Source organism: Rhinolophus hipposideros, assembly GCF_964194185.1.
Source record: "Rhinolophus hipposideros genome assembly, chromosome: 19".
NCBI classification, from domain to species: Eukaryota; Metazoa; Chordata; class Mammalia; order Chiroptera; family Rhinolophidae; genus Rhinolophus; species Rhinolophus hipposideros.
Genome location: NC_138065.1, coordinates 4,603,377 through 4,630,771, shown reverse-complemented (window position 1 = coordinate 4,630,771; position 27,395 = coordinate 4,603,377). Strand labels below are relative to the sequence as shown.

The window sequence follows — 27,395 nt, the reverse complement described above, 5'->3', positions numbered from 1 at the left end:
GCCAATAATTATCTTTATTATACAGAAACGTGAAGGTCATATGCGTTAAACGAGAAAGTGTTTTGAAATGAACATTATGCAGATTCAAACTGAAGACATCCTCATCTTAACAATATAAACATGACCCAAAGTTGCAAGAAAGAACTCAACTTGCACACCCTCAATCAAGCTAAAACTTTCCACAGGAAAACCTGGTTTCAATTCCTGCCAAATTGTTCAAATGGAAAGAAAAACTAAATCAGGCAGAGTCAACACATGGACTGGTTTTTGTATTTTCAGAGAGCCAGACTAAAGCTCTACTCAACCTCACATTGAGAATTTGTTTCATGTTAAAATTTGTATCTCTAGCTACCTACGTGGTACCTGAAGTGAAAAATAAAGACAACAACAAAAAGTTAATTGGGGAATTTTGTGGGCCTAGACAGGTTTGGGGAGATGAAAATGATAATCATTCATTGAATTACCTCTGATCGGGAAGATTTAATTTCAGGGCCAGTCACCTGCATTAACTCTTTGACAGCCGATTTCTCTCTAATGGTCAAGAGGCAGGATGCCCTTCTAGTATTGGTATAATAAACGCTTGACGTTAGCACAACTTGGTGCCTTTCCCCTAGTCCAAATACTAAACTTCGTATCAGCATGCTTTAGATACCAAATTGACGTTCCAACTAGGGTTTTTCTTAATAAGCTTCTCTTTGCACTACCTCAACAGAAAAACATTTTAGAGATTTGGCGAGAAGGATGGTTGTGTTGACACAAGACGAAGGACTAGGAGGGTATCTGTGAATTAAATATAGACAAAACTACTTCCAGAACTCTTACAGGTAGACAGCATCTATCAATTTATGTAGGAAGCCAAAAACAGGGAACAAGAAGACCTGGAGTTTAGAGATACTATCTAGACTCAGGACGGTGCTATTCAGCAATTGAAATTTATAACCCTCTTGATTCGGTCAGAGTAGAGAGATTAAAGTAGTCTGGAGGAATCAGGACAGTCGTGTGCAAGTTCTGATGCCACTTCCTGCATGAAAGAGGTGGCTGAGAGATAAATATATTTTTTCCATTTCGACTTCTGTCCTAATGAATAATGGAGTAGGATAATACTAAGAAAGAGTAGAGAATATACTTCTGCTTCTACGGCTGTGAGAACCAGATACTCAAGTTTGGAATATTCTCATTAGGCTAGAATAGGAACGTGAGAAAATCACTAGTGGGATATACAATCCCAGAGACCACCTGCTCCATAAACTAGTTTTGTTTCTATTGACCTTTATTCAAAGAGACAGTTATTTCCATAAGCTACATGAGGCTACAGCAGAGTCTGAGAGACAAAGACTGAAAACATGTATTTAAGATGGAAAGCAAGACTTTAAACAATGTAATCAATGGTTTGTTTTTACGTCTCATTCACCTTCTGTGGCTAGAGAACTCCACATCCCACTTAGATAATCTTGCTTATCCCAAAGCACACTAGATGGGAAGTAAACCAGGAAATGAGAGAAAATGTTTATTGGGCATGTGTGGGCTCACCTAGTTTAGTCACCCCTGGAGTGGAAGTCTAGGGAGAAACACAGTCTGCTTATAACAGGCAAGGTCTATGGAGAAGCCCTCAAGTTGCTCTCCCCAAATCACAAGTCTGATTCAAGAGAAGGAAAGAAAGATGATGAACAACATCTCATCGCACAAAACTCAGTGACGGTGTCTCTGACAGTCACCAAGCCAGCAGGGAAAGAAGGAAAAACCCACCTGCTGGCCTTAGGATTTATTGAAAGCTGCCAGCACCGCCCAGATCATCTCTGTGGCACTGTGCTTTGTCCCCTCCACTTCAGGGTCCAGTTCTACTAGGTCTTTGGCTCGATTCATTGCCACATCATACTTGTCATCTGCCAGAGAGGAGAAGACATTCTCCAGCACGTCGGAGGAGTGGGCTAGCACCAGGAGTGCTAGAGTTCGTCTGTCCATACGCTGAGGGTCATTTACCCACCGCTCTAGGACACTATCTTGAAGTTTTTTCATTAGTCGCTGTTTCTCTGTTGTATTGGTCACTGGATGAGTAGTCATGTCAAATAGGAGGAAATTCTGCTTCTCAGTGGTTAGAATACCCTTCTCTACTAGGTTCTTTGCAATGCGCTCTCTTACATTTCTCAGCTGGTACTGTAATTTGAAGGGATTCCAGGTCTCGCCTATAGGAAAAAGAAACAGAAAACTTGGAACAACGCTGTGAACCAACTAGATCTAACAAGACATCTATAGAACATTCCACCCTCTAACAGCAGAATGTACATTCTTCTCAAGTGTACATGGAACATTCTCCAGGACAGACCATATGCTAGGCCACAAAACAAGCCTTAATAAATTTAAAAGGACTGAAAACATACAAAGTACAAGGTGTGATCAAGAAATATGATGAATGCTGCTACCAAGTGCCATCCAACGGAAAGGCAGGGATCTTCAGTACTAGAAGTGGTGCGTCGAACCTTAGTGACAGTATGTGACAAGTTTCAACTTGTTCCGTGTAGTCGGGCGTGAGCCACGGTTGAGAGAAGGTGTGTTTTAAAGTGTGCCATAAATCATGGATCACGAACAATGCACTAACGTGAAATGGGCAAATGGTTTCATCCTCCATGATGACAATGCTCCGTTTCACACACTGATTCTGATATATGGCAGTTTCTGTCAAATAAAAACATTACGGTGTGTCCTCATCCACCTCATTCACTGGATCTGGCACCGTGTGACTTCTGGCTCTTCCCCAAAGTCAGAATGATTCAAGACATCGAGGCAGCCAGTTTTATGAGCAACTAAAGACACTCACAAAAGAGTACTTGTGCTTCAGAAAGTGGCAAGAACGATGGGATAAGTGTGTTTGAAGCGAGTGGGAATATTTTGAAGGGAATTAATGGCAATGTGTCTTTTACTGTAATAATTTTTTAAAAAATATTTAAACATTCACCATATTTTTTGATCACACCTATGTTATATCCAAGCACAATGGAATTAAATTAAAAATTAGTAACAGAAGGAAATTGAGAAAATTTAAAAAAATGTGGAAATAAAACAATACATTCCTAAATAGCTAGTAGGTCAAAGAAATCACAAGGGAAATTTAAAAACCACTTTGAGTTTAATAAAAATGAAAACACCACATACCAAAACCTATGGTTGCAGCTTAAAGCAGTGCCAAGAGGGAAATTTGTGACTCTAACTGCTATGTAGAAAAGGATATGCCAAATCAATAACCTAACCTAACCTACCTTAAAAAACTAGGGGGAAAAAAAGGGCATGCTAAATCCAAAGCAAGCAGAAGAAAATAAATAATAAAAATTAGAGTGGAAATCAAGAAAATAAAAACAATAGAGAAAATCAGTAAAAGCTGGCTCATTGAAAAGATTAATAAAACTGATAAGCCTAGACCAAGAGAAAAAGAGAGAAGACTCAAATTACTAAAATTATGACCTTGAAGAAATAAAAAGGGTGATAAGGGCATAATACAATAAATAACACTATGCCAACAAATTAGATAACCTAGCAGAAACAGATAAATTCCTTGAAACACAAAAATTATCTAAATTGACTCAAGAAGAAAGATAAAATTTGAATAGATCTACAACAAGTAAACAGATTGAATAAATAATTTTAAAACTCCCCACAATGAAAAGTGTGGCCAACACGACTTTACTGGTAACTCTACCAAACATTTAAAGAGGAATTAATACCAGTCCTTCACGAACTCTTTCAAAATCAAATCAAAACAAATAAAACCACAAAAAACAAAAACAAACAAACCAAAAACAGAGGAATACTTCCGTAATCCATACAGTAAATATTACTCTGATGCCAAAACCAGACAGACATCCCAAGAAAACTACAAACCAATATCCCTTATGAATATAGGTACAAAAATATTCAACAAAATACTAGCAAAACAAAATACTAGCAAAACAAATATAATAAAGACTATATAACAGGATCAGGTGGCTTATACCAGAAATGCTAGTTTGTTTTAACATCCAAAAATTCAATTCTGTAATATAAAAGCAAAACCAAATGATCAATTCAATATACACAGAAAAAGTATTTGACAAAATCCAACATCCTTATATGACGATAACACTCAACACAGTATGAATAGGTGGAACTTTCTCAACTTGAAGAGGGCATTTATGAAAAACCCACAGCTAGCATCATACTTAATGGTGAAAGACTGAATATTGAACTGCTAAGATCAGAAACAGGACAAGGATATCCATGTTCATCACTTCTATTTAGAACTGACCTGGAGGTACTAACCAGGGCAATTAGGCAAGAATAAGAAATAAAGGTACCCCGATTAGACAGGAAGAAGTTAAACTATTTTTATTTTCAGGTGACATGATCTTGCATATAGAAAAATCTAAGGAATACACTTAAAAACTATTACAGCTAATAATCAAGTTCAGCAAGGTGGCAGGATACAAGATTAACATATAAAAGTCAACTGAATTTCTGTACATTCGTAATGAACCTGAAAACAAAACTAAGAAAACAATTACATTTACAACAGCATCAAAAAGAGCAAAATACTTAGGAATAAATTTGACAAAAGAAGTTCAAGACTTATGCACTGAAAATTACAAAATATTGGTGAAAATTTAAAAAGATCTAAATAAATGGGGAGACATTCCATGTTCATGGATTGGAAGACGTATTATTATTGAGACAGCAATATTCCCCAAATTCATCTACAGTCAACATAATCCCTATTAAAATCCTAACTTGCTCTGTTGCAGAAATTGACAAGCTGATCCCATAATTTATGTGGAAATGCAAAGGACCCAGAATAGCCAAAATAATCGTGAGAAAGAACAAAGTTGGAGGACTCACACTTGCTGATTTCAAAATCACTAAAAAACTGCAATAATCAAGATAGTGTCTATAAGACACTTAGAGTGTCTATAAGAATAGACATATAGATCAATGCAAGAGTCCAGAAATAAACCCATACATGGTTAAATGATTTTTGACAATGGTACCAAGGTAATTCATGGAAGAAAGAACACTCTTTTCAACAAATAGTGCTAGGACAACTAGGTCACAATATGTATAGCCTCATGTGAAAGAATGAAGCTGGAGCCCGACCTCACACCATATGTAACAACAGCTAAAGCTATAAAACTCTTAGAAGAAAATACAGAAAAAATCTTCATGCTGTTGCGTTAGTAATGCTTTCTTAGATATTACATCAAAAGCAAAAGCAACAAAAGAAAAAAAATTGAAATGTACCCAAATTGAAGACTTTTGTGCTTCAAAGAATACCGTCAAGGAAATAAAAAGACAATTCACAGAATGGAAGAAAAATGTCGCACTTCATGTATCAGATAGAGATTTATATCGAGAATATATAGAAAGTACAACTCAATAGCAAAAGATAAAATCAATTTAAAAAACGGGTAAAGAATTTGAGTAGACAATTCTCCAAAGAAGATATACAAATGGCCAATAAGCACATACAAAGAAATTCAACATCATTAGTCATTAGAGAACTGCAAATAAAAATCACAGTAAAATACGACCACAGACTAGGATGGCAAAAATTAAAAAAAAAAAAAAAAAGAGAAAATAGTTAAGTGTTGATGAGAATGGAGGAACTAAAACTCTCACATATTGGTGGCAGAAGTGAGTGTAAAACGGTGCTGCCACTGTGAAAAACACTCCCTATTCACGGCCCCCGGAAGTTTAAACTCTAGTATGGAATGATAGTGGGGAGACAAAAATAATATGTGAAGTGGATCCTAATGACAAACGATATGATTCTTTAAAATGTTGATCATTGACGTATGACGCCAGGAATGATGGCAGAGTAGGAAGCGCCAGAAATCCATCTCTCCACCTAGACAACAGCTGTACAAGTAGAATCTATTTTTTAAATAATTATTTTGGAACTCTGCAGTCTATTTGAATGTTTGTAGGTTCCAGGGCAAGGTTTGGCTGGCAGATTGTGGTTAATATCGGTCAATTTCAGCCTTTAGCTCCCAGCCACGACAGGCAGCTGTGGGGACAGCAATCTGTGGTTTTGGTGCCACTTGCTGGAGGCAGGGTGGGCAATAAAGACCTTGTCTTTGAAATATCAAGATCTCTGTTCTGATTATGGATTCCAGCTTCTGGTGGCCGACATACAGGTAAAGGTTGGCTGCCATTGTTCCAATCCCCACCAGCTAAAGCAGCTTCCAGGGAGATTTAGAGAATAAGCATTGTTGTTGTTCTTTTATATTAAAAAACAACTGGATATATACTGTATATTAGAAAGCCACAGTGCTTGCTCAGGAAAAGAAACCTCAGAAAAGACGTGAGTCTGAAGCTTTCATCTCATCTAATCCATGGCACAGAGACACCATAAAACAATATTAAAAACGAAACAAAACAAAAAGCCCAGCAAATCCTGAGGAACGGGGAGAATCTGATTTCCAGGGTTGCCATATTATAAGATTCAAATGTCCAGTTTTCAACAACAACAAAAATCACAAGACACACAAAGAAACAGGGAAGCATGACCCACTCATAGGAACAAAAGCTACTGACATAATAAGTACCTGAGAAAGCACAGATGCCAGATTTACTAGACAAAGATCTGAAAACTATCTTACAGTTGCTCAAAGAGCTAAAGGAAGACGTGGACAAAGACAGGAAAACAAAGTATGAACAAAATGAGAATATTAATAAAAAGACAGAAATTCTAAAAAGGAACCAAAATGAAAACCCGGAGCTTAAATACTCATACAATAACTGAAATGAAAAATATACTATACAGCTCAAAAACAGATTTAAAGAGGCAGAAGAATGAATTAGCAAACTTGAAAAGAGGACAATTACAAGACAAAGACTAGAAGAATGGATTAAAAATATGATCCAACTAAAAAAAAAAAAAATGATCCAACTGCATGCTGTCTTATAAGACTCTCTTTAGATCAAATTACACACCAATAACCTTTATGAATATAGAAGCAAAAATACTTAATAAAATATTAGCAAATTGAATCTAACAGTATGATCAAGTGAAATTTATCCCAAGAATGGAACATAAGAAAATCAAATGGGGCAAGAACCTGAATAGACATTTTTCCAAAGACATACAGATAGCCCATAGGTACATGTTTTGCATATTTTATCACAACAAAAAGTTTACTAAATACCCAAAAGTAATTAAAACATGTCCACACGAAAACTTGCCCAGGAATATTCATAACAGCGGTATTCATAATACCCCAAAAGTGCAAATGACCCAAATGTCCATCAAGTGGAGAGTGGATAAACAAATGTGGTACATCCGTACAATGAAATATTATCCAGCAACATAAAGGAGTCAACTTAAAACTGGAGGAAATTCTAGTAAGACTGGTGGATTGTATCAATGCCAATATCTTGGTTTCCATATGATACTATAGTTTTATAAAATGTTAACAATGGGGGATTCTGGGCAAAGCATAGAAGAGATCTCTCTGTATTATTTCTGACAACCATATGTGTATCTACAAATACCTCAATAAAAATTTCAATTAAAAAAAATAAAAAGGTCCCAGCAGGTGACAGTGGCTATGACAAAGTGTCCTGTGGACGAGTTTCCTAAAATGTTATGCCATAGATCTTGTGACTCACATTAAAGTTTTTGAACACCTGAAAGCATTTATCCACAGACACGTGTGCTCCATTGTTCATTGCAGCTTTATTTATGGTGGTCAAGACATGGAAACAACCAAAATGTCCTTCGATAGATGAATGGATAAAGAAGTTGTGGTATATATACACAATGGAATACTATTCGGCGGTAAGAAAAGATGAAATAGGACCATTTGTGACAACATGGATGGATCTTGAGATTATAATGCTAAACGAAATAAGTCAGACAGAAAAAGTAGAGAACCATATTTTACTGATACGTGGTATATAAACAAAAAACAACAAAAGAACAAGACAAACAAATGAGAAAACTCATAGACACAGAGAATAGTTTAGTGGTTACCAGAGAGTAAGGGGGTACGAGGGTGCTAAATGAGGGTAAAGGGAATCAAATATATGGCGATAGAAAGAGAACTGATTCTGGGTGGTGAACACACAATGTGATTTATAGATGATGTAATACAGAATTGTACACCTGAAATCTATGTAACTTTACTAACAATTGTCACCCCAATAAACTTTAATTATAAAAAAAAAGGTTTTGAACTTGTTCTTAAAAAAGAAAAAAGGGGGGGTGGCCGGTTAGCTCAGTTGGTTAGAGCGTGGTGCTAAGAACACCAAGGTTGCTGGTTTGATCCCCGCATGGACCAATGTGAACTGCGCCCTTCTTAAAAAAAAAAGAAAAGAAAAAAGAAAGTATTGAAACATGGATGAACCTTGAAAACATTATCTTGAGAAACCAGTCACAAAACCCACAAGTTGTATGATTTCATTTATACAAAATATCTGGAATAAGCAAATCTATAGAGACAAAATGTAAATCAGTGGTTGCCTAGAGCTGGGCAAGAGGGTTAGGGGAAATTAGGGAAAACTGCTATTGAGTATGGGGTTTATCTTGGGGGTGATGAAAATATTCTAAACTGAAGATTGTGATGGATGGTTTCACGATTGTGTGAATATACTAAAATCCATTTAACCGTATGCTTTAAATGGGTCAATGTGTATGTGAATTATATACCAATAAAGATGTCAAAAGTTTTCTTGTGAAGAATACTACTAAAGAACTTACAGGATAGGGTGGCAGAGGTAAGGTGAGGCTTTGGAAAACTTTCGGTATTGATCAGCCACACCTTCTCTGTCCCTCATTCATACAGTTAACAGTGAAGAACGATAGATATATATTTTACCTGGCACCTTGAATTTCTGTACTTCTTTTCCGGACCTTTAAGAGTAGGAGAAAGATTACAAGTATAGGATTTCTGACTCATTTTGAGCCATCTTACCGGTGAGTAGCTCTATCCACGTCTGGACAGTTTCTGTGGGTTCTGTGGCTCTGATGTGTTTGAGAGTTTCATCCAGTAAAACGTCACCCGTTGGACTGTCTGACTTCAGCAGTACCTTTTAGGAAAGGAGAAACAGCGGCCCTGATTTATTCAAATTAAAATCTCTCATTATACCGTATGTACATTATTGGTAAAGTGTTATAGGAAATGCAGAGCAGCATAATACACTATCCTTGTTTTCAAGAAGTTTAAAAATCTAGGATGGGGTGACAGTGGGGAGATCAAAATAACATGTGAAGTGGGCGTTAGTGACAAACCGGATATACATAATAATAGGGAAAAGGTTCATAGTAATTCTTTGAGTCTGGAAAACCTACTTGTAAAATAATTAATAAAGGTAGGAAAGTCAGGGAAAAAAGACAGTTTTGGGGGAAAATGGGCAAGTTTGGTTTTAACTGATATGGAATAGCCAAGTTGAACTGTCTAGCCAACAATTGAATGTGTTCCTGAGGCAGGAAAAAAAGACAGGTCCAGGATTTGTGAGTTCATATCATGGAGACGAAGCTGTAAAGGTAAATGCTCCCTCCAAAAGGACAGACATTATGCAAAGTATACACACTGAGACTCAGATGGCAAGGAATGGAGAAGTAAAAGAAACAGGGTGCAGCCAGAGGAGCAAGAACATGTAATTGCAACGCGGGCCAAGAATGAAGGAAGTTTCCAGTAGGAGGTCAAAAGTGTCAAATGCCACATGTAGGTTAAAAGACAAAACTAAAGACTGAAAAGGAGCTGGGTGACACCTAAGAATGTAGTTTCAGTAGAGTGCCGAGTATGGCAGTGAAGTTGTCAGCGGAACAGAGGAAGAGTGAGAATATGGAGTATAGTTCCTGTGTTGGAGAGAACAGTAAGTGGGAGGCGAGACATTGAACGGTTATCTGAGCACGACCAGAGTTAAGCAAAGACTGCACGTGACCCAGGTGTTTGCGTCCGCCCATATAATACTCTATCGCAGAATGTTCTAGCTGTAGCGATGGAGGGAGGACTGATCAACAGCATCCCTACTGGGATTTTTCTGCATAAAAAAGAAAAAAGCCAGAAATTCTTACCACTCGTTAGACTATGGATACTTGGATTTCTCTCTTTGGTGTAGGGTAATTAAACCTGTTAGCCAAAGGGCCACCTGAGTCAGTCACTACTCGAGCCTTCCTCTTCCTCCACCATGGGCCACTGGACCTGCCCTTTCCTAAGCTAAGAGCATGTCCACAGAAGATGCTGTACCTTTCTGTCTAGGAGTCGCTTCTTACGCATGGTCGGGGGTTCCAGATAGATTCGACCCCGCATGGCCAGTTCTATCAGGATGCCCCCTCGCAGGCCAGATGATATGCAGTCGTTCCAGAAAGATGTGTAACCCTGGAAAATGGGAAAAGAGAAAGAATGTTCTGAAAGGGATATGGACTTGCAGCGAGCACCCTAAGAATGGTTCACTTTGTCATGATTTGTTTCGCATCATATTACATGAACTCGAAGCACAGAGTAAAATAATCTTTCTTTAATTCCCTTAACCCACCCTTTACCCCATATGATTTTGTCTGACTTAAAGCTCTTTGTGTATGACTATGGTTTGGCTGTTAGTTAGTAATAAGCATGTCAAATTTTAATTTTTGAGAAGAATTTGGGCTTCTTTGTAATGTTTCCATGACACACTGAATTTCAGAGTGGGATACGAATAAGTAGAAAAACGTATAAACCTATTGAACCTTTTACGCGTCCAAGATACGGACTATTTGCAGGCTATTTTGATGGGTGGTGTAGGAGAAACCCAGCTCCGCCACTGACGACTTAAGGGTCTCAAGTGCAATGTCCTCATCTGTAAAATGGGGACACCGATATCTATCTTTCCTTTTGCTGTGAGGAACAAATGAGATGTTATACAGAAGAAAGCATTTATCACAGTGCCTGGCATACAGTAGGCACTTAAATATTAGTGTCCCTTCCCTAGATGCTACAGAAGATACAAAGACATGTAAGAAAATAGGCACTGTCTTCAAGAGCTGAACATCTGGCTGGAAAGACCATGAAAATTTGAGGAAAGTTCGGTGATAATACAACATTTAAATAAAAGCTCAATTGAAAAAGCAGTAGAAGAGACAGGCATAAATAACTGCTAGAAGTTTGGTTTAGATGATAGTTTTTCAAACTATAAATCACTTTTGCTCTAGAATAGACAGGCACTCTTTGGGGACCTGAGCTGGTTTTCGAAGAACAGTTTGAATCAGCAGAGAGGGAGGGTTTTCCAGATGAAGGAAATCATCCAAATTCCACCTATTCTTCCAAATGGCATTTTAAACTAGTGTTAAGGAAGGAGACCTCAAATATGTTTAGAGATCTAACTCAAGGATTTAAAGAGAAACCATGAGATCAAGTTGATTGGAGCCAGCCCTAAGGTTCTGAACTTTTTACTGAAAGGCAATGTTGAATCCTGAAGGTTCTGAGCAAGGAGTTAGGACTGACACAAGGGAGACCCATCAGAGTTATCAGAACCGTTCAACATTCCCCAGCTATCTTTGGCTGTAGCATTCCCCCTCGCTGGAGAGAAGCTGGGTGAAATATTGGCAGGGAGGATCTGCCATGGCTTTAAAGCATTACGACAAGTAGATCACCAGGTAAGAGCAGTGATGTCTAATATTTACTGAACACCTACTATGTAGAGAGTTGGGCTAAGCTTTTTGCACGTATTATCTGATTATATCTTCACAACAACCCTGTAAGGGAGGATCCACATTTTAAAGATGAGAAACTAAGGTTTATGGAGGCTATGTAACATGACAGAGGTCACAAAGCTAAATAGAGGCAAATCATTTTTTATTAAACATTTTTTTAATTGTATTTTTTTTCCTCTGTTGCTTTGGAAATTATACGCTCCCTTTTCTTTAGGAAAGTTACCCGTGACATTTTAACATGCATGACAATTAACTTAAACTTAATAAAAGATCTATTTTTAAAATGAATCAATATATTAACCACTCCACTCTCCTAGTTGACCGATATTTTGTTTTTCTAACCTCACAAATTAGACATTATTATTAGCATCATCATTATTTCACACCGGTAGCACTTGTTTAGATTTTCTCAGATGCTTACCAAGTTCCTTGCTCACCATTCCTTCTTGCATCTCAGACCTCCTTTGTGGTACCATTTTCCTTCTTCCTAAAGCAGAATTTCCTTAAGTAAAAGTCTTTTGGAAGCAAACTCTATTTTGCTTATCTGAAATGGCTTTATTTTACCATCATTCTTGAAAGAGAGTTTCTCTGGACATAAAATTCTAGGTTGATAGTTTTCTCTTATCACACTGAAGATATTATGCCCTCCTCTTCTAGCTTCCACTGTTGCAAGTGAGAAATTATCATTCTTATTGATTGTGGTTTCTTTGTAGGTGATTTGCCTTTTTTCTTTGGTCCTTTAACATCTTCTCTTGGTGTTTTGCAGTTTGCCTACAATGTGATTGTGAATTTACTTATCCTGTTTGGTACAAGTTTCCTGTTTCCGTAGGTTCATTTCTTAGTTCTTAAAAATTCTGTTCTTATCTCTAAAAGTTTTGGCTTTCCTCTCTGTTCTTATTTCTTTCCTTCTGGGACTCCAATCTTTCTTACTCTAACCTCATGTCTTTTAACCTCTTTTATATTTTCTATTTCCTTTGTCTCTATATTGCTTTCTAAAGTTATTTCATATCTGGCTTCCAACTTACTCTCTCCATCTACATCTGTTAAACTGACCCTGAGATTTAGATTTCAAATATTTTTTCATTTATAAAAGTTCTATGTAGTCATTTTTCACATTTGCCTGGTCATTTGTGATCATTTTTTTTTGTTGTTGTTCATTCTGTGATTCTATTTATTTCTTAAAATGTCATGGATATTTTATAGTGCCTGATCTGAGGTCCTTGAAAGACCTATTATTTGTTATTTCTGATGATTCTTTCTCATGGATGTTTGTTTCTTTGTATGTTTGGTGTTTGATTAAGAGGTCCATATTTTGTGCGTATGTGTGATTCTGGAGGCCTAAACTGAGGATGTTTTCCTCCAGAGAGGAAGATCTGTATTTGTTTCTCTTGAAAGGCAGCCATGGAGGAACGCCACACAACTGGGACCACATTTATGCCTAGTTTCCCATTTTATCTCAATCCCAAAGTTTATTCTTGACCACTCAATTCCTGAATCTCTGGACTGATTTGGCAGTTTGCTCCAGAGCAATCTGGATTTCATGTCTGTTTATTTCTCACCTTCAGGATTTTAATTTTGGTGTTTGTTTGGGGGGGGCCTGAAGATTTCCTTTACTGTCCAAAGGCCCAACGATACATTAAAAATAAGTTTACTCACGACTTAATATCTGACAACCATACTGCAAGAGGTAGAGGTCTTCCAATCCATTTTTCCCATAGCCAGGATGATCTTTTAAGCTCCAATCTAATTATGTAACTCCCTTCCCCTCTGCTTAAAAATCTTCAAATGCTCCTTTCAGTCAAGTCCAAATTCCTCAGTGTAGGACTCACACCAGAACACTGCTTGCTAGTCTCTCTCTGGCCTCTTTCCCCTAGAACATTGTGCTTTACCTGTCCGGAACTATTTTAAGTACTCTTAATGCATCCTTTTTGCCTACTGGCCTTTGAACACAGTTCTGTCTAAAAGACCCAGTACTCTTTCTTCTCCCAAACCCTTCTTGTTCTTGAGGATTAAGTACAGGGCTCACATCTTCTGTGTTACCTTCTCTAACTTGTCATTCTCTCCACTCCACCCCTGGGTTAGGCTCCTCACCTGGGTGTGCCTGTGTATATATACGTTTCCCGTCATTTTTTCATATCCCACTGCAATAAACTGTTTACCCTCGGTAGACTATAAATTCCTTAAGAAGAGAGTACCTGACTGAGACATAGTGTTTCTCATTAAATGTTTCTTGAAAGCATACATTTATTATGAAATATGATAACCTGGCAAAAGCTCACCTCGAACCATAAATATCCACAGACATAGCCAAATTTCCTGAGGGCCTGATCTTAGACTCAACACTGGGAATAGTTCCCTCCACTGCCCGCCTCATGGTTATTTCGAGTCATATTTGTAACTTCTCTTTAAGGAGGGAGTAAGCTTTTTTTCATTTTTGATTAATACTTAGTTTTATACAACTTAACTGCCTAATGAAGGTTAAACTATAACTTACCTCAGAATATATAATTTACTTAGGCATAACTACTTTTATATAATCCTGGTGACTTTATGAATCTCAACAGGTGTGCAAACATTTCAGCTAGTATTAAAGCAATTAAAAGAAAGTTTTCTTTGTTTTCTCATCTCTTCCCGATCATATAGTTTTCGTTTCAGTGATAGAGAAGTCATATTGTCAAAGGAAAAAATAAACCAACAGAAACTGTCTCAGAGAAAGACCAGATGGTATACCCAGCAAACAAAGACTTTAAAACTATCTGCAAGATTCTCAAAGAACTAAGAAAAGGTGTGGGGAGAAAAATCAAGAAAATGATGTCTGAACAAAATGGGAATGTCAATAAAGAGACAGAAAATTTAAATTCTAGAACTAAAGGTATAACTGAAATACAGAATTCACTAGAGGGATTCAAAGGCAGAGTTGAGAAAAAAGAATGAACAGTCTTGAAGACAGTACAATGGAAATTATTGAGATTGAGGAACAGAAAGAAAAAAGATTAAAGAATGAAGAGAGCCCAGGGACCTGTGGGACATCAATAACAGTGAGCCAACATACACACTGTGGGACTCCCAGAAGGAGAAGAGAGCGTAAAAGGGGCAGAGAGATTATGTGAAGACACAATGGTTAAAACCTTCCCATTTGATAAAAGACATGAACATAAAAATCCAAAAGTTCAATGAACTGAAAGAGGAGCACAATGAATCCGTTAAAACCAAACTGCTGAAAGACAAAGACAAAGAGAATCTTGAAAACCAGCAAGAGAGAAGCCACTTGTCATATACAAGAGCTCCTCAATAAGATTATTCACAGTTTTCTCACCATAAACTTTGGAGACTAGAGGGCAGTACGCTGAGATATTCAAAGTGCTAAAAGAAAAATAAACCTGTCAACCAAGAATCCCATATTCAGCAAAACTGTCTTTCAAAAGTGAAAAAAATTAAGACATTCCTAGAGAAACAAAAGCTGAGGGAGTTCCTTACAACTAGACTTGCCCTGTACAAAAGAAATGCTAAAGGGAGTCCTAGAGGTTGAAATGAAAGGACAGTAGATAGTAACCCAAAGCAGTATGAAAAGACAAAGATGTCAGTAAAAATAAACACATGGGCAATTATAAAAGCTACTATTATAGTATACATAGTTTGTAACTCTTTTTGTTTTCTACATGATTTAAGAGACTAAGACATTAAAAAACTACTAGTCTGAAAGTTAGCATTAGTGTGACTTTGGTTTGTTACTCTATATTCTGTTTTGTACATAATTTAAGAGATCAATGCATTATAAAAACAATTATTTATGTTTTGGGACACACATTTTATAAAGATATAAGTTTGTAACATCAAAACCTGAAAGCAGTGGCATGAAGCTGTATAGAAGCAGAGTTTTTGTACATTACTGAAGTTAAATTGGGATAAATTCAAATTAAAGTGTTATAACTTTAGGATGTTAAATGTAATCCTCATGGTGATAACAGAGAAAATACTATAGAACAAACAGAAAAGGAAATGAGAATTAAAATGTTTTGCTACAAAAAAATTAACGAAACACAAAATAAGGGACAGAAAAGCTTTAAGACAATGCAGAAAACAAAGAGCAAATGACAGAAGTTCCCCCTTGTGAGTAAATATACTTTAAACGTTAATGGATTAAACTCTCCAATCAAAAGACAGAGACTAGCAAAAAGACTGAAAACGTGTTCAAACTATGTGCTGTTTACAGAAGACTCACTTTAAATCCAAAGATACAGAGTGGTTAAAAGTGCACGGATGGAAAAAGATATTCCGGATGGAAAAAGATATTCCACGCAGATAGTAACCAAAAAAGAGCAGGGGTAGCTATACTAACATCACACAAAATATATTTTAAATCAAATAAGGTTACAAGAGACAAAGAAACGCAATGTATATTAATAAGTTTCAATACAGCAAGATTATAACAATTCAACCTTAAAAAGGAAGGAAATACTGGGGCGACCAGATGGCTCAGTTGGTTAGAGAGCAAGGGTCTGAAAAACAGGGTTGCCAGTTAGATTCCTACATGGGCCAGTGAGCTGCACCCTCCACAACTAGATTGAAGACAAAGAGCTGCTGCTGAGCTTCCGGAGGGGCAGCCAGATGGCTCAGTTGGTTAGAGCACGAGCTCTCAACGACAAGGTTGCCGGTTCAATTCCCACATGGTGGGCTGCACCCCCTGCAACTAAAGATTGAAAACAGCAACTCGACTTGGAGCTGAGTTGCGCCCTCCACAGCTAGATTAAAAGGACAACAACTTGGAGCTGATGGGCCCTACAGAAACACACTGTTCCCCAATATTCACCAATAAAATTTACTTAAAAAAATTTTTTTTAAAAAAAAAGGAAATTCTGACATTTGCTATAACATGGATGAACCTTGGAAACATTATGCTTCCTAAATAAAATGTCAATCATGAAAAGACAAATATTGTATGATTCCACTTATATGAGGTACCTTCCTACATTAGTCAAAATTAGACAGAAAGTAGAATGGTGGTCACCAGGAGTTGGAGAGAGTGGGGAATGGGGAGTTATTGGACAATGGGTATAAACTTTCAGTTCCACAGAGGAATGGTAGTGATGATGCAAAAAAATATGAATGTATGTGAATACCACTGAAATGTACACTTAAAAATGGTTAAAATGGTAACTTTTATGTTACGTTTATTTATCACAATAAAAAAATTGGAAGAAAAAAGATAAATAGAACTGGAATGGCATGTTGACTGGAGCAATGAGAAATAAGGGCAAGCAGATACGGTGGGGCTAGAAAGCCAGGAAAACACTGTCCCGCCCTCTGGGAAGTTGCAGACAAGCTTTAGAAGTTAACAATATACATTTAGTCAATGGAATCCTATGAAGCCATTAAAATGATATGAAGCCGTTTTATTTATTTACATGAAAGATGTCCAGTTTATATTAAATTTAAAAAAGGCTATAAAATAACTTATCCGATGTGGTCAATTTTTGTTGTAATTATGTCTGTGTAGAAATATGCATAGAAAAAAGTCTATAAGAATATATACCAAAATTTTAACAGTAGTTATCGTTCAGTGGTGAGATTAAGAGTGACTTTTATTTTCTTCTTTAAACCTTTTTTTAAAAAATAAACGGAGGTATATTTATATAGAGTGTGTTTGACAAACACACCTTACTGGTATGTTTATCATACCAGTAAGATCTCTCATGTAGATCTTTTCCTGAATTTCTTAGTATAAACACATTTTATTCTAAAAATAATAAAAGGTAATGAAGCTATTTTTATATCATAGACAAATTTAAACAAAAAATGTCAATGATACCCAAAAAGCGTTACCACAATCTACCAAGGAACATATAAACCTCAAAAACCTTGATTCAGTACCTTTTTCCATTTGCCATTCCCACCTTAAACCTTTTGGATAACTAAATAGGTGAGGGCAAACAGAGAAAGTCAAGAATAACCTCCAAGGCATTTCTTCCTCTTCCAGGTTCTTCTAGCACTTTCTGTATCTTTCTCATAGCATTTGCATATAGTGTCTAGTAGTATGGTTATTATATACACATCTTTTCTCCCACCGCAGAGTCATACGCTCCTTGAGGGAAGATAAACACATCTGAAGTTACTTCTGTTTTCCTTATTTTTCTCAGTGCCTTGCATAGAGCTGGTTCTCAATAAATGTTGGCTGATATGAACTGAAGGAAAAATATCACTACACGATTTTAATGACACTTGCTGAGGTTGAACTGCCCTTCCAGGCGGACATAAGTAAATGTTACATAATTATCTCTAAAACTTTTCTATATCATTGTTATGGGCTAAATTGTGTCCCCCCAAATTTCCTATGTTGAAGCCCTAACCTCAGATTGTGGCTGCATTTGGAGATAGGACCTTCAAAGAGGTAAGTTAAGATGAGGCTAAGGTGGGCCCTAACCCAATTTGATTGGCTGGACACACAGAGACACCAGGGATGGGAACACAGAGGAAAAACCACAGTGTGGACAGTGTGAGAAGATGGCCATCTGCAAGCCAGGAGAGAGGCCTCAGGAGAAACCAAATCTTGGACTTCTGGCCTCTAAAATTGGGAGAAAATGAATTTCTGTTGTTTAAGCCACCCGTCTGGTATCTTGTTATGGCAGCTCTAGCAAGCTTAATATAATCATACTCTCACAGAAAAATCTAGGAGACTTGTCTATTTATTTTCTTAAGCTTTAAGATTCAAGAAGAATACTACTTACTCATATTTATCTCTTTTTAGTATAATAATAGTCTCCTCCTCCTATAAGGAAGATATATGACAGGGGTTCTAATTGATGGCTGTCAGAGTAAACTGAGCAGAAAAATATAATGCCTATTTATTTCTACACCAGAGTCTAAAGATATGGTTATAATAAATTAAATATTACTTATTGTGTCTTTAAACATTTTTCGTTTTGCCAACTGGGTTATTTAAACTTCTTATTTACTTGGATGTATTGTTCCTTATGAGCAGAATACCGTATTTGAGGGAAGAACGAGAAAAAATAAAAAGTTGAGAACTTTCATAGTTCTTCATTAAAATCTGAAGTAATGGGATGAAACATACAACTAACAAAATTATATCATTGGGAATTGCTTACAGTGGTACTTTTCCCTATTCTGACATTACTGATGTCCACTCACTCATTTTTATGGGATCCCAAAATCTTTAGGAGTGAACTTCGTTAGGGTACTACACATTAGAATAAGAAAGTCATAGATAAGACTTGAAAAAAATAACTTGTGTTAAATATTACCACAGAAAATAATAATCTTTTATCTTAAAAGGGGGTTTTACGTTAAACTCCACATAAAGCTATCCTAGGAGATGGAATTCTTGGGGTCACACTAAGCAATTAATAATCCTGAAGAATACTCAGCAAGAAATGAAGAAAAATATGTGATACCCATTTTGTGAGCAGGTCTTTTTCTAACCTCAGAGTCACTTTGAACGTAAATTCTAAAACTTATTGTCCATTTAACCATTTAACTTTGACTCCCATAAAGAGAGGATGATATTTGCTTTGAAGATCAAGAAGAGAAAAGCGCAAAATGTTCTGAAAACTACAAACACAACATATGAAGGAAACAAAAGAGATGAAATGGCTCACATCAAGTTTATAGCCTCAGTGGTTACAGCCAAAAGTCCAAATTGAAGTGGGTCCTTTTTGACTTAGTATCAATACCAGATAATTCAGATGAGAACAGTGTGCTAATTCAGGGGGGAAAGAGGGTCCAGGGAAAGGCAGGTTCTCAATGAAGTAGCCTAAACTCTCTTTTCTGACTACTAAAATAGGACTTTGGTCTCTCAGTTTATTTCCTTTTGTACCAATAGTAAATAATTATCTGGGGTTGTATGACCGGATATAATAAAAACAAGTTTTGGTTTTTTTTTTTAACAGTCTGTTAATAAAAACCACAAAACCTGACAAACGAGTCCCTCCGATACACTTGCCCTATTCACTTGACATAACTACTGACAAGTGATTTATTGTTCATTTTGTGCAATCAGGAAACTAAAAGGCCAGGGAGTGACCTAAATCAAACTTTTAATTTTTTAATTTTAAAATGCTTTAGGACTGAGCAACTTTCAAAGAGGAGCACATTTTCCCTATCTATAGCCATTCATTGACGAGTTGTGGACTGACTGACTGGTTCATAAAAATGTATTGATTAGTTCACTGCAATATTCCCCCTAGCTTTAAAAAAGCTTGCACTTGCAATCTCCCATTGCTAATAAATTACAAGGAGTGAATTATAACCGATGGAAAATCATTAGCAGCTTGAAAAAGCTTAGCTAATGCTTTCTAATTTAACATATTTTATAATTTAAAATTTTTATCCAGCCTGCTTCATCATTTTTCTAGATGTATGAATAGTGGCATTATTTGAAAGACCATAACTGATAAGTACTAGAATATTCCAGCAGCACTGATCATAATGGATTCCTGAATGTCCATTAGCCAGTCGAATGAATGAATGAATAGTGGTATCTTCAGATAATGAAATACTATATTGCAATGACCTGAATTAAAGTATATGTGACAACTTGGGTGAATCTCAAATATCATATTGAATAAAAAAAATACATAAAAGTATTAACCTAATAACACTAAGTTTAAAAATGGGCAAAACTAAAATAGCTTTGTTTAGGACCCATGTAAAACTACAGGCAGGTAGGGTAGCATGGGGCTGGGGAGGGGACGAGACGACATCTCTAAGATGGTGACAACACGCTATTGGCGGTGGTTACATGAGCGTTTACTTTAAAATTACTTGTTAATTTTATGTGTTTTACACACTTTTCTGGATATGCCATATTTCACAATTGTAAAAAAGTTCAACAATAAAACACAGAATTGGATGTCCAGCTCTGTTTGGCACTTACATTTCAAAACACCTGAGTTCATTTAAAGGGGCTAGGATGCTTTCAAATCACTGAAATGATCACAAACATCCAGCTGCTGTCTCTTTTCCAAGATGTCTCTCTTCACAGACTAACTCTTGTTCACCTTCAGAATTCAGGTTAAGAGTTATCATCTCCCAGAAATCCTTCCCAATATCTCTTGTCCTTCCCTCTTCCACTATCACTTTCCACCACGCATCCGAGTTAGGTCTTTCCTCTTCCTTCCCTCACTACCCAGACATACATCACACCTTACCGCAATGGTCTGCTGACTCCCCTCTCCCCCACCTTCTCAGCCACTCCCATACCACTAGACTATAGATGACCTCAAAAGCAGGGACTGTTGTCTTTGTTCTCTTTTAATATCCAGCACTTGATATATATGAGACATTCAATACATTTTTGATGACCAAACAGATGAATGGAAACATATTTCCATAATTCCAATGAACAATTACTTCTGGAGTCAATTTTTACTCCAGTGGTCACATGAGAAATATGATGAAAGGCTTTTATGTCCCAATGCATAGTAGGTATTCAATGAATGGCATTACTAAGAGAAAGCTTTGCAAAGAAGGGAAGAGAGTTAAAAAACACTATCTACAAACTAAAAAGATTATCACCAAGTCAAAAGCATTAATAGGCTTACTCCTCTTACAGGTAATTTAATAAAAAAGATTCTCATAAAGGACAAGTTTTAAATACACTAGCAATTTAATTAAAGCACTAACTGTCCATGAGTCAATAATATCTATAGCAAAATTCTTATCACAGGCAATAATGACAAACAGGATCTTGATTTCAACAGGAAGTAAATTATTTTATTTGGGTCAGGCTGGTGCTCAAGTTTACTTTTCTCAGTTGAGGTCAGTGTTATTGAACTGAGATAATATCTAATTTTAAATGTACTTGAAAGGTTAGATTCTTCAACATATATTTAAATTCCTTGACTATTTTCCCAAGACAATGAAGCTCAACATTTTAAGCCAGCATGTGGCAACTACTCCTAATCTTAAGAAGGGGATGACAGTAATGTTTCACAAGCAATTGTGACTATATGACCTATTGTCATTCCTTTCTAGGCCTACAATTCTTGAAGTATTAACCTCGTTGTATTATCTTCTACTTACATGTTTTTGAAAGAGATAATTTTTTAAAATTATAGTATTGGGTTCTACACTGAGAATCTTATGGAAATCTTCAGTGAAGATTTCTTTGGGACACCAAGTTTAACATTTATGATTTTTTTGAAATGTCACAGACTCAAATGATGCAAAACAAGGAATATATACATATCAAAACTCATGCTCACAAAAAACAGAGCAAAAATATCACCAAGTCCTTAATACGGACACAAAAACGAAGTGGGTTTTACTGCTTGTATTAGACTGATCCTCTTTTACTTAAAGGAAACAGTCCAAATGTCTGTGCCTGGCACCAAAATCCTCCATCCTCTGGTCGGATCTAATTTGTCAATTTTGATTCTCACTGTCCCCCAAGAACACCACCTCCTTACTTCAGGCATGCTGGTTACTTGGTTATCTCCCAAACTCAAGAAGCTCCTGATACTGTTGCTTACTCAGGTTCCTTCATCCAGGACATATTCCCTTCTTGGCTTTTCTATTAATCCCACCCATTCTTTTTTTTTTTTTTTTATCCCACCCACTTTTAAAGGCCAAGTTTGTTTTACTTTTCTATTCTTCCCCAGATTATTCCAACCCCACAATGATCTCTCCTCCGTTCAACTCCCTCAGCTCTTAATGTCGTAACATGGAAAAACTTTTTTATTGTTGTTTACTTCTTTAAAAATCTTTTGAATTATGAAATATAATGCACACCCAGAAGAGTGCACAAAAGTGAAAAGCTCAATGAATTATTTCTAAGTGAATATTCATGAAACATCTCCCAAGTACAGAAAGAGAAAACTGTTAGTAGTACCCAGAAGGCCCCCTCATTCTCTTTTCTAATCACTAACACCCACCTTCTTCCCTACCCCTCATAAAAAGGTAACCACTATGGTTATCCCTTTCCTGCTTTTCTTTATAGTTTTACCATCTAAATATGCAACCCCAAATACTACAGTGTTTTGAATTTTATATACATAGAACCATACAGTATGTATTCTTTTGTGTCTGGCTTCCTTTACTGAACATATGAGAATTATACGTACTTTGTAACAATCTTCACTTTCATTCTGAACAGAAAATATATTTATACTCTTTTAAATAAATAGATGATTTTTATTCATCCTGCTGTTGATGGACATTTTTTTTAACTTTTAAAAAGTATGTATGTCGGGGCCGGCCCAGTGGCTCAGGTGGTTAGAGCTCCATGCTCCTAACTCCGAAGGCTGCCGGTTCGATTCCCACATGGGCCAGTGGGCTCTCAAAAAAAAAAAAAAAAAAAAAAAAAAAAAAGTATGTATGTCTTGTCTCCCCAGCTAGAATGCAAGTTACTTGAAGGCAGGCACCATATTTACACTACTTGATATTTACTTTAGTATTTACATAATGCTACTAAAGCACATAATGGGTGTTCCTAATCACACTACATATTGATTAAGTAAATCTACAAGTAGTTTGGGAAATGAGAATAAGTAGAGCTGGAAATCACTGTCATACTTTTAGAGATAGTTAAGAGGCATTTTGGAAAAACTACTACTACTGCTTTAATATATCAGAAGGTTTGACCTCTCCTGTGTATTTAAGAATTTATAATTTCTTAGTCTTCCTGAGCCAACTCATAGCTAAAAACTTAATGTATCAACTATCTTGAAAAATAAAATTAAAGCAATTAAAATGATGCCATTTGTGTCCAGTATCTTACCAATATGCCGAGTACCCACTATGATTACAGCTCTAAGAGGAGGTTCCTTTATTGTTCTATTCTATTTCCTTAAATTTATATTAACCATTATAAATTTGGAAACACACAAAGACAAGTCCAAAGGCAGTTTCCCTACAGAACAGAAGCAAAAATTCTAGTATCTAGGATCGGCAGGAAATTAATCATTTCTGTTCAAAACTAAAACAAACAAAATGGCTTTTTAGTTCTAACATGCTCTTCTACAGTCAGTGATGTTTCCTGGGCACTGTGTTAACATCTCAAAACAGTATTGCATGCCACCTAATCTTCAGACCTACTCTGACATTCTCTTAGAAAGGCAGTGTTGCTTTTTCATTTATTTAACTTTTACAAAACTAGAGCCTCATCAACTTTCTCACCAAACGGGAAAACTTACTTCCAGGCAAGATTTTCTGATATATCTACCATGTTTCCCCCAATATAAGACCTGGCTGGATCATCGTTCTAATGTGTCTATTGGAGTAAAAATTAATATCAGACCTGGTCTCATTATATTATATTCATCCTGGTATGTTATATTATATTATATTATATTATATTATACCCGGTCTTATATTTAAATAAGACCAGGTCTTATATTAATTTTTACTGTAAAACACGCATTAGAGCTGATGGTCTGGCTAGGTCTTATTTTCGGGGAAACACAGTATTTCTTGACCAAGTATATGTGGGCATGTCTCTAACACCAGTTTTAATAAAATACAGGCTATAACAAGCCTTGTAAGTTTTGTTCAAGTTGGTAATTTGAAATGACAAAAAATAAAAAAGGGACAAGTGGTAAAAAATAAAAGCAAAGTTTAAGAAACAAGGGTATTCTTAAGTTGAGGAATCAATGTAGAAAAGATCTTACTAGGAATATGTAGCCAATTCATGTCTACCTAAAGACAATTATCAAAGCCAGACTGAGTAAAATATAAAGTAACATTTCAATTTGATAAGTTTTTAAAACTGAGACCAATAATAAATATGCCTTTATTTATTTGTTTATTTATTTACTTACTAAAGACTTTCTTGGAAAGGAAGTAGACTGTTTAAAATATTACATTTATGTAACTTCATAACCTCTTCATAAGGGAAGAAAGTGATGGGAAAACATCACAAAAAGTTAAATTCCGAATGAAGGACAATGTATACTACTAATTAGAAAAGCTAAGAAAATATTGGTTTATATCACAAGACTTGTTACCTTCAGCCTAATTCTATTATAAAATAAATGTTCTATTAATAAGGGAAAACTTAGCAAGAGTTGAAATAAAACATTTTCTAAAATTAAAATAATCCTCATCAACTGTTGATACTTCACTTCTAAAGAGTCACAGACTAAAATGAAAGAGCTATTTCTTTACATGTAAGAAACCTACCTACCGTTTAGTTTTGTAAGACAGCTAATCAGACCTGTTTCCTTATCTTATCATTTAAAAGACTTTTTCCCCCAAAGCTCAAGAAGACTTCAATGTGTGGGCCCTCTTTGTTTCGGCATCAAGCTCCCTTGGAAAACTGTTAAGCACAAAAATTTTACACTGTGTTGTATCCTCTCTTGGATCCTCTCAAATTTTGGAATACTTCTGTAATGAAGTTACACTTTAGGTAATTACACTGCTGATTTTACCCTCCAAGGATCAGCCACCCTCCTAAACTCCCCATCCGGCCCCCAGATGGCTATGGCATAATTCTAAGGCCAATTTCACATGAATCAAAATATTCTATTGTATTACTTCCTGAAAACATTCCACTATGTAAGAGTCTCTGAGACGGCCCGGCGGACCTAACCACATTACCTCTTTATCTTTTAGTCCCAGGAGCAGAACTTCTTCCATAAGGGTGAGGCGGATGTCCTTGGAGTCTCCAAAATCTTCACTCTCTGGACTCTTGTCTTGATTAATAATGTCTTCTTCACTGTCTACCTTCTTTTCAGAGTTCTGGCCTACTTGAGTGCGATGGGCCCGGTGAGTTAAAGTGGTCATTCTGAACTGTTTCTGGAGGAGTGACAAAAAAACCCAAAATCTATATGTGTGCTTATGGAAATAAACACACACAGATATTCACACATGCATACTGAAAATGTACACAAATAAACAATATTCATGAACTGAAATACAGAAAGGAAGGAGTAATGATCAAAAATTAGGTCGGTAACGCATTATCTTTCCAAATTGCGACAGACAAAATCCACAGAAGGCATTGACAAGAAATCAAATCAGTAATTTTAAAGACCAGTAGAAATGGTCGTCTTTTAAACCTGTTGATTTCTTGGGCATCATCTATAACCGAGGAGTGACTGTCAATCAGTGTGACTCCTGTTTCACGAAATGGATCCTCCCCAAGTTAAATAATATGGGACAGCAAAAAGTTGTCAGCATCCAGCCCCAAAATGCACATAATTTATATATAACTTCTATAAACATTCGATGGTACATTATAAAACATACACAAATATTATAAAGTAAAATGCTGTAAAAATCTAAATAGAAATACAGGTTCTAATATTTCTTCCCCAAACCCTAATGACTCATGTCATGCACTCATTGAGATCACTAGTCTAGAGAATAATGTTCAGAAGTTCATGTAGTAATTCCAGATAGCCAGAACACTTTCATTTCAGTCCCTAGCTAGCCATCCTGTAAATACACTAAGAGCTTCCAATACAAAATACTGGCAAGAGAATGATAAAAGATTAGCAAATTCTTTCTCAACTACAAAAAAAAAAAAAAAAAAAAATCAAAGCACATGACCTTTTATTCCATGCACTAGTTTTAAAAATCGACAGTCAAGAGAAATGCACTAAAATAGCTATGATAAAGTTTAAAGTTAGCATACTTCATTTTAGATAAAAATAAATGCCAGTTTTTAAGATCATAGACAATGCATATTTTTAATCAGCAATTATTTAAAAGAATATATTTTTCAATATCAAAAGAATGCATTCAAGAGTCTCTGTGACTGGATCCCGTTCTACCTTCTGGCAATTATTTTCCATTACGTCCACTTATGTACTGGGAACAAACCATTTCCTTTGTACATGCAGGAATTCTCCCTTTCCCTTACTCTTTAAATTCTACCCATCCTTCGAAGACCTATTGAGGTCTTTGCAAAGGCTTAAATGAATCTCCTTCTCCACTACCCATGTCCCATGGCCAGAACTGGTCTCTCAGCTGTACTTTCACAGAACTTTATTTATACTTACTTCCTTTACAGTATAATTATTAGTCTTTCTTTTGGTATGGCTGTCTCTCAACTGTAAACTTCTTGAGGGCAGGGATATTATCTTCTTGGGTTTTTTAATTCTCCATAGCAACTAGCACAATGTTTTTAACGTGGTTTAACTGCTCGATAAATATACACTGATTAAAATGAATGCTCAGAAATGCATATGAACATTTAAAATGGAAATACAAATGAAATGACTTAACAAAAGACTCTTTGTAAAAAAAAAAAAAAAAAAAGACTCTTTGTACGGGCACTATATTTCTAATGCAATTCTTGGTGGGAGGTGGGAAGAAGAGTGGAGGAACCCCACTTAGCCTACCTGGCACTGTGAAGAGGGCTTATGTCCTAACCTAATCCAAGAAACTTTAAATCTTCGGGGGAAAAAATAAAGGGGGATTTTCTTTAAGAAATGAATCCCCCTGTACATTTACGAGTTAAAAATCCTATTTGAAATAAAAAAGGCCAAAAAATTAAATAAATAAAAACCTCCCTCTCCCCATAAAATAAAAAATTGGGAGTTTTTTTCGGACGGTAGGAAATGTATTTCCCCATTGCTTACCTGGCGTTCCTCCTGGGTTCCGGCCAGACGCAGGCAGCAGCTTGCGCTCTATTTCAGGAGGAAACCCGTCCCCCCACCCCCCACCCCGTTCTAGGAGGTAAAAAAACTTCTCAGCCACGCAGAGAGCACCAACTTCCTGATCCTTCGATGCAGAGAAGGAATAACACATCAGCTTCCTTAGGATCACTAGGCAACCT

General features: G+C 36.3%; 1 protein-coding gene across 2 annotated transcripts; it reads right to left on the bottom strand.

Annotated features, from left to right (window-relative positions):
- Positions 1-27,395, bottom strand: GOLPH3L (golgi phosphoprotein 3 like). 2 transcript variants are annotated; one of them, XM_081026573.1, is made up of 5 exons: positions 27,199-27,395; positions 25,211-25,408; positions 10,215-10,346; positions 8,937-9,051; positions 1-2,183 (listed from the first exon to the last, which is right to left on the bottom strand). In XM_081026573.1, the coding sequence occupies exons 2-5, from the start codon at positions 25,394-25,396 to the stop codon at positions 1,756-1,758; spliced, it is 861 nt and encodes a 286-aa protein (XP_080882699.1). In that variant the 5' UTR covers positions 25,397-25,408; positions 27,199-27,395; the 3' UTR covers positions 1-1,755. The 2 variants fall into 2 exon arrangements, with proteins under 2 accessions (XP_080882699.1, XP_080882700.1); XM_081026574.1 differs by lacking the exon at positions 10,215-10,346 and having other exon boundaries at positions 27,199-27,386.